The sequence below is a fragment of the Danaus plexippus genome, chromosome 14 (genome assembly GCF_018135715.1).
Source record: "Danaus plexippus chromosome 14, MEX_DaPlex, whole genome shotgun sequence".
Classification (NCBI taxonomy): Eukaryota; Metazoa; Arthropoda; class Insecta; order Lepidoptera; family Nymphalidae; genus Danaus; species Danaus plexippus.
This window is the reverse complement of record NC_083546.1, coordinates 7,360,763-7,374,177: the sequence shown is the minus strand read 5'-3', so window position 1 is coordinate 7,374,177 and position 13,415 is coordinate 7,360,763. Positions and strand designations below refer to the sequence as shown.

General features: G+C 34.5%; 3 protein-coding genes across 3 annotated transcripts; 2 read left to right on the top strand and 1 right to left on the bottom strand.

Annotated features, from left to right (window-relative positions):
* The first annotated feature begins 348 nt into the window (after positions 1 to 348).
* LOC116769420 (HIG1 domain family member 2A, mitochondrial) lies at positions 349 to 1,115 on the top strand. Its single transcript, XM_032660503.2, has 2 exons — positions 349 to 600; positions 892 to 1,115. The coding sequence occupies exons 1-2, from the start codon at positions 471 to 473 to the stop codon at positions 1,056 to 1,058; spliced, it is 297 nt and encodes a 98-aa protein (XP_032516394.1). The 5' UTR covers positions 349 to 470; the 3' UTR covers positions 1,059 to 1,115.
* A 2,145-nt stretch (positions 1,116 to 3,260) lies between these two features.
* On the top strand, positions 3,261 to 5,120 carry LOC116769706 (threonine aspartase 1). The gene is made up of 4 exons (XM_032660885.2): positions 3,261 to 3,408; positions 3,474 to 3,602; positions 3,681 to 4,495; positions 4,796 to 5,120. Exons 1-4 carry the CDS (start codon positions 3,381 to 3,383, stop codon positions 4,934 to 4,936), a joined length of 1,113 nt encoding a protein of 370 aa, XP_032516776.2. The 5' UTR covers positions 3,261 to 3,380; the 3' UTR covers positions 4,937 to 5,120.
* Positions 5,121 to 5,983: 863 nt separating this feature from the next.
* LOC116769794 (protein Daple) lies at positions 5,984 to 13,414 on the bottom strand. The gene is made up of 7 exons (XM_061522442.1): positions 13,181 to 13,414; positions 12,250 to 12,666; positions 11,197 to 11,477; positions 10,780 to 10,950; positions 10,307 to 10,523; positions 7,608 to 10,206; positions 5,984 to 7,324 (listed from the first exon to the last, which is right to left on the bottom strand). Exons 1-7 carry the CDS (start codon positions 13,235 to 13,237, stop codon positions 6,984 to 6,986), a joined length of 4,083 nt encoding a protein of 1,360 aa, XP_061378426.1. The 5' UTR covers positions 13,238 to 13,414; the 3' UTR covers positions 5,984 to 6,983.
* Between the last annotated feature and the right edge of the window lies 1 nt (position 13,415).

The following is a 13,415-nucleotide window of genomic DNA, read 5'->3' as shown; positions in this document are numbered from 1 at the left end:
GAGCAACAAATGAATGATCTTTACAAGGCTAAAATTTAATATGATAAAATAAACTCTACAATTACGACAACGATAAGAATTTCACTGCAAATTTGAATTTTAGTAACATGTTAACTTTTCAATTGTAATGTTCCGAATTATCACTTATAATTTTAACAAACAATTTTATTCATTATAAGAACTAAAATAAAAATAAAATAACATTAATTGAGATGCGAATATTTATCAGTCATTGACACTTTCAAATTTTTTTAATGACTATTGTGTTAACGAGAAAAAAAATAATATTCGTTTTTTGATTAAAATCGAACGAATAATCAATTTCAGTCCTGCCATTATAAAAATAATAATCAAACTTCAAACATCAGGTGACAGGTACATCGTTATAATGACAAAAATAAGAAATTACAGCTAAATCAACGCATGTTTAATTTAATTTGAGAAAACAACAGGAATCCAAAAAAAAAATCATGACGAACGAAGAACCCACAGATTTAGATTGGATACAATTACGAAAAGATTTGGGTCCTGTCAACCAGGTTGAAACTACGAAAGAAAAATTCATACGAAAGTTTGGCGAAAATCCCTTCGTACCGCTAGGTATTTATTAATAATAGTTTAAAGCACAAACATCGGTATTAATAATTAATAATAGTTTAAAATAAAAAGGTCTGCATTTAATATTATTCACATAAGTAATAATCATGAGAAAATAATACGTCGGGTATAAAGTCCTTTATCAGCTATTATAATATCAGTTTATTTTTAATTTCTTTTTTTTGTCATGCTTCATACAATTATATCTGTATCGTGATTGAGTTTGGTTTACTATTATCTGTTTTAAAAGTTATGCAATATTGCTTGCTCAATAAAATGAGGTATGTATTTCAGGGTGTTTAGCGACAGCGGGTGCTTTAACATATGGATTATGGTGTTTCCGTACTGGGAGACCTAAATTATCACAGAGAATGATGCGTCTCAGGATTGCCGCACAAGGCTTCACTATCACAGCTCTGGTTGTTGGTGTTGCCATGACCGCAGGGAAATCTTTGAAATAGCCATTTTAAATAAAAATAGCTCTACATCTAGACATAGAGACATATATTTAGTAATAATATCATTTATTTAAATCCCTTCATGCTCCTGTTTTTATCTCAAATGATCATTGAGATGATTAGTTTAATTAACAAATTCAGAAGTATTTTTTTACTAAAATAAAATACAATTAAAATTGATTCAAATAATGTTTTTTTTTTTCAATAGTGTTGAATCTAGGACACACATTTGTATGATTTGTGTGCATTTCTATTTCTTCCATATAATATTACTTTGTTTGTTTTTGTATTTCTTTGTTTATCTTTTATAAGACAAAGACCCTCTTGTACATCCAGAATCCATGTGCATATCAATTAACCGTGATCTCTTTGATTTTCCCACTTCCTGCCTCAACCATCACTACTATACTAGTTACTCCCACCCGTCACATGCCTAAGCTATAGTTAATATTACATTATTCTTCTATCAACTCTGTATACATATAACTTCTTGCTAGGTAGTCCAAACAGTTATTCTGATAACTCTCTGATCTCTGATGGAACCTTTGATATAGCAGATTTAATTTCAATAATGTTACTTTCATCTGGCATAGATTTAAATTTAATAAAATTAGCAATATCAATATTGATTTTATAAAAATGTTGAACAGAGAGGATTAAAACAACTTATATATAGCGAATATCTGCACAGTAAAGAGGTCCTACGCGAAAGAATGGTTAAGTCAGATAAATATAAAATTGTAAAGCCAATCAATCTATATTATTGATCTTTAAGGATTTTTCAAATTTCAAACTTGTCCTTAACATCGTTAGAGAGGAACTTCTTAAAATATTTTTTTGCTAACAGATGAATTCTTAAGGCTACAGCTTTCAACATAAGCAAAATAGTTAGGATGTAATTTTACCTGGATCCCAACCCAGACTAATACCCACATTTAAATGAAACTAGTATTATTCGGATACTTTGCAGCAACCGAAACGTCGGGATTATGTAGTTTTTAAATAATAAAATCCGCGTAGTAAATCCGAATAATACTAGTTTCATTTAAATGAATACTCGCGAAAATCTTAGATCTCATTAATACCCACATTGCTTTTTATATAAGTCTGGAGATTAAAAAGCAATGCGGTTAGAACCTAAAGTCTAAGAGATCTTATCCGGAAGGAAAGAAACAATTTTCCTAATCAAATCCTGGTTGCAAGGCATTCGTCTTGAGCGAAAGCAATCTAAGACGAATATGATCCATGACAGAAATGTTGCTTAATTATCGTGTTTGTATAGTACCTGTATCCAAGTTATTTGTGTAATTCTGAGTGAACCAATGACCCCACCGGTAAAAAGCAAAACCAAAATTTACTTTTCTCAAAGGGCCTACTAGAAATCATTTGAAATCAATGCCTCTAGAAAATATACTATTCGTATGAAAATTAGAAAATAAACTGATGAAGGTATGCGTTGTATAGTCACAACCGAATCAAGCCATTAATTATCAATTTTCGGAATTTTATGTATATTTTTAATTATCATGTACCTATAAATAACTGTTTTTCGGATTTACTACACGAGTTTACTATTTTTTGACTGTATGTTACTAGTCGTGTTTTTGTGTCGCTTTAGATTATTTTTCAATCTCATACTTAATAAAACATACTTCTTAAAATAGTTTGAGTTTAAATTGTTTGTCTTTTTTATATGAACCTCATATTCTGTATCCACAGCTGTCAAGATTTCTGCATCGTTAACATCCCTAGTCTTTATCCTACTACCTTACATTGGGCCACAACAATACAATTTGGCTTACAAATAAAAGGTATATTTTAAAAAACATGAATTGATTTAATTTTGAACTCCCAAAAGGAAGCAGAACTTTTATAAAAGTTAGATTAATTATGGATTATGATATAAATATCACAAACAAATAATTAATTCATACAAAACAATTGCAAATTATATACCTTTCATGTTCTATAATTAATGTATGTTTCTTTTACTATTTTCTTAATTAATTAGTTTAAGAAACACGACGTGCATTTTCTTAAGATTGTCTATAGTTTATCATTAAATAGTTAACTAACCCTGGGGTATTTATTTTTGATATAAGAAAATATCACCGATAATTTTTTTATTATCCATAAGAACGATTAACGAAATGCTGAGACTGAGTAAGTATGTAGTAAGTAAACTAACGAAACTGAATTGACAAACTTCATCCATCAAATTGACAGCTGAAACTGTTTTGTTTAATTGCGGGAGATAATATAGATGAGAAGTAATTTTATAACTGGATATATTAAAATGAAAATCGACTTAACTTGGTTATAACAATGAATGGATTTATAGCTGTACATTGCGGTGAGTATTAAAAATAACTCTCGTTAGATGGGGTAAAGTAATCTTATGTATAATGCTAATTATAGGGGCTGGCTACCACAGCGATTCTCTTAGGAAAGAATATCAAAGAACGTGTTATGCTGCATGTAGAAAAGCGGCTGAATCACTATCGCAAGGCGGAAATGCTGTAGATGCAGTAGAAAAAGCGATCATAGGTATCACCGATAAAACCATTAAAAATATTAACATTACAAATTATGCATTCGTAAACTAAATAACTTTACTTCTTTCAGAGCTTGAGAATAGTCCATTAACTAACGCTGGCTATGGTTCAAATTTGAGTTGGGATGGTTTAGTAGAGTGTGATGCCTCAATAATGAATGGTCAAACCCTGCATTTTGGTGCATGTGGTGCTGTTTCTAATGTTTGGAACCCAATTACCCTGGCCAAACAGCTGTGTATCAAGCAATGTGAAAACCTTTCACTGGGGAGAGTTCCACCTTGTATTCTAACAGGACCAGGTGCAAAGATCTGGGCTGAGAGGATGGGATTACAAATAGTTGAAGAACAAAAAATGATTTCTAGTCGAGCTTTTCGTAATTTCAAACACTGTAAGAGAAAGCTAAAAAGATATTCTGTACAGAATGATTTGAAGTTCAGCCCTTTAGATACTGTGGGGGCAATATGTGTTGATTCTAATGGAGTGGTAGCATCTGGCGCTAGCTCAGGAGGGGTGTCATTGAAGCATGAAGGGAGAGTTGGACAAGCAGCTTCTTTTGGTAGTGGTGTCTGGGCGGTGATGAGCAGGGACGAATCAAAGCCGTCCATAGCTTCTTGCACATCAGGATGCGGCGAACATCTCATCCGGACACAATTAGCTAAGAATTCTGCTGAAAGTCTGTTAGAATCTTCACCCGTTCTGGGGCTTGATAAGTGTTTGAAGGACAAATTTCTAAACTCGCCATTTCTTTGGGATATACCTGAAAGACTGGGCGGTACACTCGCTCTCAAATATAACTCTTTGGCTGCCGAAGGTGAACTTCTTTGGGGCCACACAACAAAAACTATGTGCATCGGATACATGTCTACTGAAGTGGCGAAACCAAAGGTAAAATATTTACTTTTCTTATTCCATTCCAGTGTATTTTATATAATTTAAATGAAATTTTCAACTGAAATTTAACGAGAGATATATGACATGTTTTTTTATTTATATAAATTTAAAAAACTAAGCTTTGTTTTCCGTATTCACTTCACATATTTATTATTCTACATATTAATCAATGTCTCACTGATATGCAGAACCATAATCAAAAGAAAACGAGTTGAAAGTATCTCAGTTTCATTTAAATGTGTACCACAAAACTGAAGTACATAGTATAAGTATATTATATTCTTATATTTTCAGTGTGTTATATCATATCTGCCGCCCAAAGCTGAGTGCGGCCACAAGGCGGTTGTATCTGGAGTGCCGTTTAAATTAACAACACAGTGTCCAGTGTTACAATGGGAAATTAAGACTGAACCTACAATTAATGGATCTCTCTGACATCAAATATTATATATATTAGTTAACTCAAACAGTCTAGACCCTAGTCTAGACGGTTATAGTTCCAAATTTCACGTATAAGTAATGAGATACACAATGTTACCATAATAACTCAGTAGAAATTAATGAACCGTATTGTATGTAAATGTTTATTTGACAATCAATATAACAAGTGTTCCTATAATGAGATTTTTATTTACACATTTAAATGTCTGAAACTGCAGAAGGCAATGTTAATGAATTCTACTATTGGAAAGTTTCAGCGGTGGATGTATATAAAACAATATTATTGAATATCTATTTCATTTGTAATGGTTTCCATTAAACTGCTTTGTGCACAACGCCTCAAAAGAATATAAGCACTTATAGCTTAAAAAGTACAAAGGGCAGCCTCATAACTAAATAGTAATTTCTGTCAGACGGCTCTAACATGGTAAGACTAATTCAAAAGAATAAGATCTAAGATTTTCGCGAGTTTCATTTAAATAATTCAAAAGAATTTTAGAAACCTTGAAAACCTGACTAATTATTATTAAAAGATGACGTTAATTATCACGTCAATTAAGCCAAATATAAATTCAATTATTGTTAATAAACATACCTTATCCCTACTATAATAATATAAATGCGAATGTAACTGTCTGAATTTTGGTACAGAGACACATGGACCCCGAAAAATTACATAAGTTACTTTTATCCCGATTCCTAAATTACGCCGATCAATTTGAACACCACATTTTTTTATCGTGATTTCTACCTATAATTCAAATAATCAGCTTATAAAATATTTTCTTCCCAATCACAATCCCGATGACAATGCCGACCTCGATCTCGAAGTGCAGTTCGGGTTGTGGCCGTAGTGGCAGCGAAAAAATCTGATGTCCACACGGACGGAGTCGCGGACAAAGCTATACATAAGTGTGTAATAAAAAAAACACATTTGAGAAATAATATTTAGGTATAACGAAATTTCAAACTAACATCTCCATTATAAAATAAAGATAAAAAATTTATTTTTTAATAGTGTTTTTCAATAAAAGTCCAGAATAGTTTTAATAGTTTATTGGGAAGAACTGTGCTATAATACGTAATTCGGTGAGAGGCTTTAGCTACGTAAAGACATTACATTAGATAATGAGACATCTTAATTTGTTCATGATGTAGCGTTATATCTATAAGTTAAACGAAGCACCATCATTTAGAACCCATCCTATACCCTAGTTGGAAAACCTGAGAGGCGGTGCTGTGGAAAATAACCATGTAGGATTTATGAAAATAATGGACACATTGGTACTTCAACTGATCAGTCTATTAATCATAACATTAATGTAAAAAAAAAATTAAAATGTCATTGTGTTTATGTCATCGATAAAAAAAAAAAAAACATATCAAACATCCTGCAGTCTTAAATAAAATATAGGAATTATATTTAGTTGTCTATAATACATTGTAAATTATTAATGAGCTATCTATTTGTACTAGAAAAATTAAAAAAAATCTATGCCGTTCTCATAACACACCCATCGAGTACATGTTACATTGAATTAAATCCACTCGTTTGTTTGTAATAATGGAGTGATGGTTACAAATTTCATTAATCACAAGGTACACTGGGGGTTAATTTTGTTATAAAACATGTAAAATTTAAATTTATAATACTATATAATATAATATAATAAAAAAAAAATAAAAAAAATTAATTGTACTATAAAAGTTATTAAGATATTCACCATAAATCACTAGTTCCATCAATATTATGAATGTCACCAACTCATATAACAGCTATACATGGTTCACAGAAAACTGGCAAGGCATCCTTCCTACAAATATTCAATACTCCAATGTTCCCATATCAATTACACTAGGTTTATTTTATTTACAAGCAAAATGTTTAGCCTCAAATCGAGTTAATCTCATATAATTACCAATAGTAATATCACTTCATTGATAATTCAAATGTGAAATAAATGCAAATTAATACTGGATACACTATAAGTGTACGTACAACTAATACATAAATATAAGGCAACCTTTAGTCGATTACTTTTCAAACGCACCCATATTCGTACCAAATGGCAGTTTCTTTAGAAGATTCATTGACATCCTTGCGGTTGACGGACTTATCTCTAGAAGCTTCTCGCTCTACTGGATTTTCTTCTGTGTTCCTGGATTGTTCCGGCACGGATCTGTCATTTAATCTATCACTGTTACTCTGAGAGGCACCGTCTCCTATGACTGTTGATATTCTATTGTATACCAAGTAAGTGGGATTCTCTTTGATCGGAGTGCTCTGGGGTTTGCTATTCAGGTTAACTTCTGGGTTATCCTCGGCCAAGTAAACCGTTCTGCGGGTTCCTGCTGTTCCAAAGACCGGGGAAGGATTTGAAGCTGAAATGGAAACGGGATTGAAACCAAAGTAACAATGTATAACATGTATAAAATAAAATGAATTATTTAAGGTGTAAGCAAATTTTTTTGGGGTCATACATTTTTAAATAAATATAGGTGTTTCAATCTATATTCCTTAAACTGATACGAAAAAAATCCAAGATGGACTATTAATTAGTCAAGTTATGTGAGCAAAAAATAAAGGAACTCTTTATTTTGTTATTAATAATTTCGAATATATCGAGGGTAGTTGATAAAAGATCGGTGTTTTATATTTGTTTACCTGCAGGCAGGCTAGGATCAGCTTCCAGTCCTTGAAAACTATTTCTATGTGTAGGCGGAACGGCTTTATGCGGTCGTCGTCTTAGAGAAGCCCTAATGAGCGCATCGTCACCACCCCCGCTGTGGATGGATGCCGCTGACAGTCTCCTTACAAAATTACCTTCATTCAACCTGATGGGGTCAAGACTATGAATAGATCCACTCATATCGATGTTGTCGGACTTCTTGAATGTATCCTCAAGGCGTCTGTTGAAGCTTGAATCTACGCTATGTCTCGGTGACTCCATATTCAGGTTCGAAGATCCCTGATCGTAATCTGAATGTTTGGACAACTTTTCTACATCCTGTCCGGGATCTGATTCGCCGGATTCTGATCCAGCAAGTGTTAGTTGTGACTTGGATCTGTTGGCGTCTTCTATCCTCTTGTTTCTGGACGGAACTTTGTTGATCAAATCAGTGCCGGCTTTTCGCACTCGTTTCACGAACGAGGCGCCGAAGCCGCGTCTCTTTGTTGTGCAGTTGTCTAACTTTTTGTAATGTTCCATGATCTTCTCCTCCAGTTTTTCCTTTTGTCGACATAAGGCATTCACTCTGTCGGCGAACATCTTCTCTTCTTCGTGATAATGCTGCTTGTCCTTCAACGAGTGCGCCAACAGTTCGTGATACTGGGTCAGGAGTTGTGACACGTGGTCCATCAAGGACCGTCTGTCGGCGTCCAAGTTTTTGTTCATCAGTATGAGCATCTCGCAGTGTTGATTTGTTTTGCTTATTTCTAATTCCATACTAGTTATGACTTCCACTTTCGTGTTAATTTCTCCGGACATTTCCGTGTTCCTCAGTTTGAGTTGTGAGACTTCGCTTCTAAGATTCCTGTATTCGTCTTGCATGTTCCTGTATTCGTTTTTAAGCCTATCGCTCGCTGTGAACAAATTTCTAAAGTCCTCCTTCAACTTGGAGTGTTCAGCTCTAAGGTTTGTCAGATTTCTCGACTCTATCTTAAGATTTTCTCTCTCTAATTCGAAATCGGCTATTTTTTTCTCATAGCCGGTCAGTTTTTCCTTCAGCTCCCTGTTCTCGATCTTCAAATCTCTTATAGCGGCCTTAACGGGTTCCTTCTCGCTGAGTAACATTTCGTATTCCATGTTCAACTGTTCGTGTAACGTTTGCAGCGCCACTTGGTCTCGGAGTAGATCATCTTGTTTGTCTTTTAAAACTTCCAATTGTTTCATGATTTCGTCTTTCTCCGCCGCCAACTGACTGTTGGCCAGTTGTAACGTCATTTGTTGGGAGATGAGGGAGCCGTTTTGTGAATTTAACGTAGCTATGTTAACTTGTAACTTAGCGTTTTCAGCTTGACAATTCTCAAGCGACACTTGTAGGGCCGCCAAGTCCGCATTCAATTGTTCGATCTGCGGGTTAATAACGTTTTCGTCGATTTCCGGTTTTTCCGTATTATGACAGTTACACGGTACCGATTTTGAGCAAATAGTCTTTGAGGTTATTTCAGATATTAAAGCCTCGTGGTCTACGTTGGTTATTATTCTGTCCAACAAGTCCTCCACGCTGACATCTTTGGATATGACATCGGATGTATTGATGCCGATCTTCTCCATGCAATTTCTTAATTTATCAAAATTAACCTTCTCTGATATAAGATCTTTCTGCAGCATCTGTATCGTTTCCGTGTCCACTTTCTTATGTGACTTCAACTCCTGAGTCTTCTGTTCCAAGTCCTGCAGTCTACTACTCAAATTCTGATTGATCTCTATCTGTCTAGCCAATCTTTCTATTTCTTTATTCTTTATTTCTATCTCAGTGCTTATCCTATCTATGATAACGTCTTTCTCCTCGACCGCTTCACGTAATTTGTTAACTTCTCTCTGTAAGCTGTGGCTTTCCTTCTCGCTGTACGTCAGCTTAGTTTTCAATTCCTCTGTTTGTATTATCAGTAAGGTGGCCTTTTCTGCTTCAGGTTTGATATTGTTGAGTTCCTTGGTCCTAGCGTCCAAAGTCCTCTCGAGATCGTCGGCTCTCCTCTGTATTGACTCGCATAGCATTTGCATCCTCTGCTTGTCTTTGGTCAATGACTCCAAATGATTTTCGAAGTCCTGTAATTTGTTTTTCTCTGAATCTCTATCTATAGATTGTCTGTCTATGAAAGCTTTCTGACTGTCGATAGAGTCTTGCAGTTTTCTGTTCTCTTCCAGCGCGTTCTTGAACACTTCTTCTAGTTCAGAGTTCTGTTGCTTGAATCTGTTGCAATTTTCTTGTAATTGTTCGCATTTAAGAGCTAGTCTTTTCTTTTCTTTCTCTAGATCCAGTACTTTGTCGCTGCCTTCTAGCAGCGATTGTTCCCTCAGACTGTCTATAGTCGACAGCAGCCGTTTATTTTCCAGTTCGAGTTTCAGCGCTCTGGCCTGGGCGTTGCTTGTCAATTGTTCCGATAGACTATTTTCTCCAGACTCCAGGGTGTTCTCGCACTCGTTGTCCGTGTCCAGGTTACTGTTGTTGCTTTCGCTCAAAACCGATCTCGTTATGTACTGCAAATGATTGTTCTCTTCAATTAATTCTTGAATCTTCTGTTGATCAGCATCCCTTTCCTGGAAAATAATTTGCTTTCATGTATTCTACTGCTAATTTTATATCATGAGTAAAGCTGAGGGAAGTGGTAAGTATTGAAGGTGTCATTAAATATCTCACCAGAGCGATGTCGTTGGCTTCTCTCTTGAGTTTTATCATGGCCGCTTCCAATGACAGACACTGCTCTGCCCTCTTACGCGCCCTTTGCAGCTGTTCCTCCAAAGCGTCCCTGGTGTCCATCAAAGCCTTGTTATCTTCTCGCAGCTCTGTAACCCGCGTCTTATAATACTCCGCATCGGCCAACCGGTCCCGGTATCTCTGGATTTCCTGTTCTAACCTGTTAAAAAAAATAAATGATTTTCAAATTGAATGAAACTAATATTTTCGATTACTTTCCTCAGACGAGATGTTATCCACATCTCTATTGACCGTAACGTCAGTAGTATGTAGTTTTTAAAAATAATAAAATAACTAACCGTTAGTTACCCGAAAAATATTAGTTTCATTTAAATGAATACTCGCGAAAGTCTTAGATCTCGTTTTATCTTAAAATTAATCTGTGGAGTTCGTAATTGTTTTGTAATGTTGGTTACCGATCACATCTCTCAGCCTTCTCCCTCAGGGCGTCCACTTCGTCTCTATATCCGGTAGCTTTTCTCGCTTCGTTGAACCATTCTTGGCTCTCCGTACGCAACTTCGCGAGGACTAATTTTGTATGTTCCAATTCTTCTCTACATTCAGACAACTGCTCCGATTTTTCCTCCCTGAATATAAAAAGGTTAGGTTTTGAATAGAAAATATAGGAAAAAATTCGTCTACACGAGATAAGATTTGAGCCTAACAATTCTGTAATATAACGTGTGTGTTATACAGAGCTGTAGCTGTGTGTAGTGTTTTAATTTTTAATTGCCTGATATCTAAAAAAATGTATTTGTAGTATTTTTTCCACGTTTCTTTAAAGTTAAAAATATAATTAAAATAAATATATATTTTTAATGGACATAACTCACAATTCCTGCCTTTGTTTCCTCAACCTTGCCTTCCAATCAGCCAGTTCTACGGCCAAATGTTGACTTTCACCGTTGTTCTGACTGATGTTCTGCGTGGATCGATTGACATTCTTATTCTCATTTTCAGTTTCACATAGGTCCTCGTTAAGCACAAGAGTCGCCCAGTTCTGCAGATAATGATCTCTCTCCTTGGCCAATCTCCGCATATGATTAAACATTGTCGGAGATTGGAAGAGATCTATCGCATCCGGTGTCAGAACTACTGTTTGCATGTCCGTTACCTAATAAAAAAATATATATTAATATTTTTTTATATCCAAACATAATAACATTATTTGTTGATACATAAAATTACGAGAAATCTCAAACAAATGAATGTCACAGAGTAGTGCTAATGGATGAAGCAATGTTTTAAGCCAAGGTTCATTTCACAACAACCAAAATACTCGGCTATGGGGATTGCTTTAAAAGGTAATAAGTAATATTTATTTGGTACATTTACTTTGTGACAATTAAAAATATAAGAGATGAAAGCTCTTAGCATTCAATGGATTCACCATGTGGGTGCCGAGTCCATCGTTGCAGGGAGAGGAGCTTCAACAGTGCCTGGGACTGGCGACCCAGGTGTAGGTTTAAGGGGCCCCTAACTAACGTGCGTTAAACGCTCACCTCCACTGTCCAAGCTCCTCTCCCTTTAGTATATTCTATGTAGCGTAATCAAAAATGACTTGAGTATCAATGAGGAATAAATTATTATATAATAGATTTGATAAATGATGCAAGCACATTAATTACTATACCATGTACGGTTGTAAGTAAGCATTTATGGCATTGTCACATAGTTAGCCAAGGTTACTTTACTAATATATTTGTAAGGCACCATTTACATATATATATATATTGTTCATTGAGAATTCAAAAGTACAAAGTGTTTCTACAGTCCTTTGTGTTTATAGCTTTATAATAGATTTTTAAATTTGAGGGCCTTATCAATGTACCACAATGGACACATGTTTAAATTTTCTTTTTTTACATGCAATACTATATAGATACCTGTTTTATGCATTGCACAATGTTATGTTGTAGGTCTACATCCAGCTCCTTGATTCTGGTGATGAATATCTCTTTATTCGGACACTGAACAGCTGCACCTAGCAGCAATAGAACTAATAGCTTCATATTTTCAAGACCCTGCTTTGTTTCCGGTGCCTTCCCTAGGCATATACATTCTGGTACAACTAAAAGTGTCATCCCTAACTCCTCGTCATATAAATTTTTCAAATTTTTTATGATGGCATCAAAATTTTTCACCCTTCCAAGTATAAGAGCTTGGTCTTCAAGACCTGTCAGCTTTGTTATATGGAAGGAGGGCTCCGGGTCTATTTGGAGATAAATGTGATATAAAATATCTCCATTGAATAAGGAGGAATATTCCTGTATTGTGTCTGGGTTGGGGATACATGATTTGAGCTGAAATTTATAATATATTAATCACTTACTAATATTTGTAAAAAAAAAATTTGAATATTTTTCATCTAAATATTAGGTGTAACCTAGATAAATTTTTTATTTTATAAACAAGTTTAGAAATTAGGTTAATAGATTCCATTGTTTCTAATGATTCTTGTTCATAAATATTAGCTGGCAGATACTGATAGAACTGTTATAATTTGATGGGAAAAATATTATCACAGGCATTCAAGACAAAAACATGTATATTTTCATTGTATGGAGATATCAGATGTTGTTAATAAGTTCTTAGTTTCTCGGGACAAGAACTGACAAAGAAGAAATGTAGCAAAGTAGTATATTTATTTTTAGCGCAAGTGTTTATGATAATCTTAGAGTAAGTTTATATCAATTGAAAGTTAAATATTGTATGTATAAAAGAGTTGTGTTTGATAACTCTTTTCAACTTTTTTTTTGCAAAAAATCACCACGATTTAGTTTCAACCCAGTTAATAACGGATGACTGTTCACTCACCCACGAAACAAGAGGTCCGCTTAAGAAATCGTCAATCTCTGTAGCAGATGCGGCCATTCTAATCGAATGTTAAGACGAAGACACTGTAAATCTTTGTCTCCGGCTACATAACATGGCATCAGAGTGGCAGGGATGATAAAAACAATTTACAAATTTAAGCATCGGCAATTAAATACAAAGAAACCCCGTGTTATGTGCAAACACCGTAACACGATTTGACATTTTGGCAAAAATA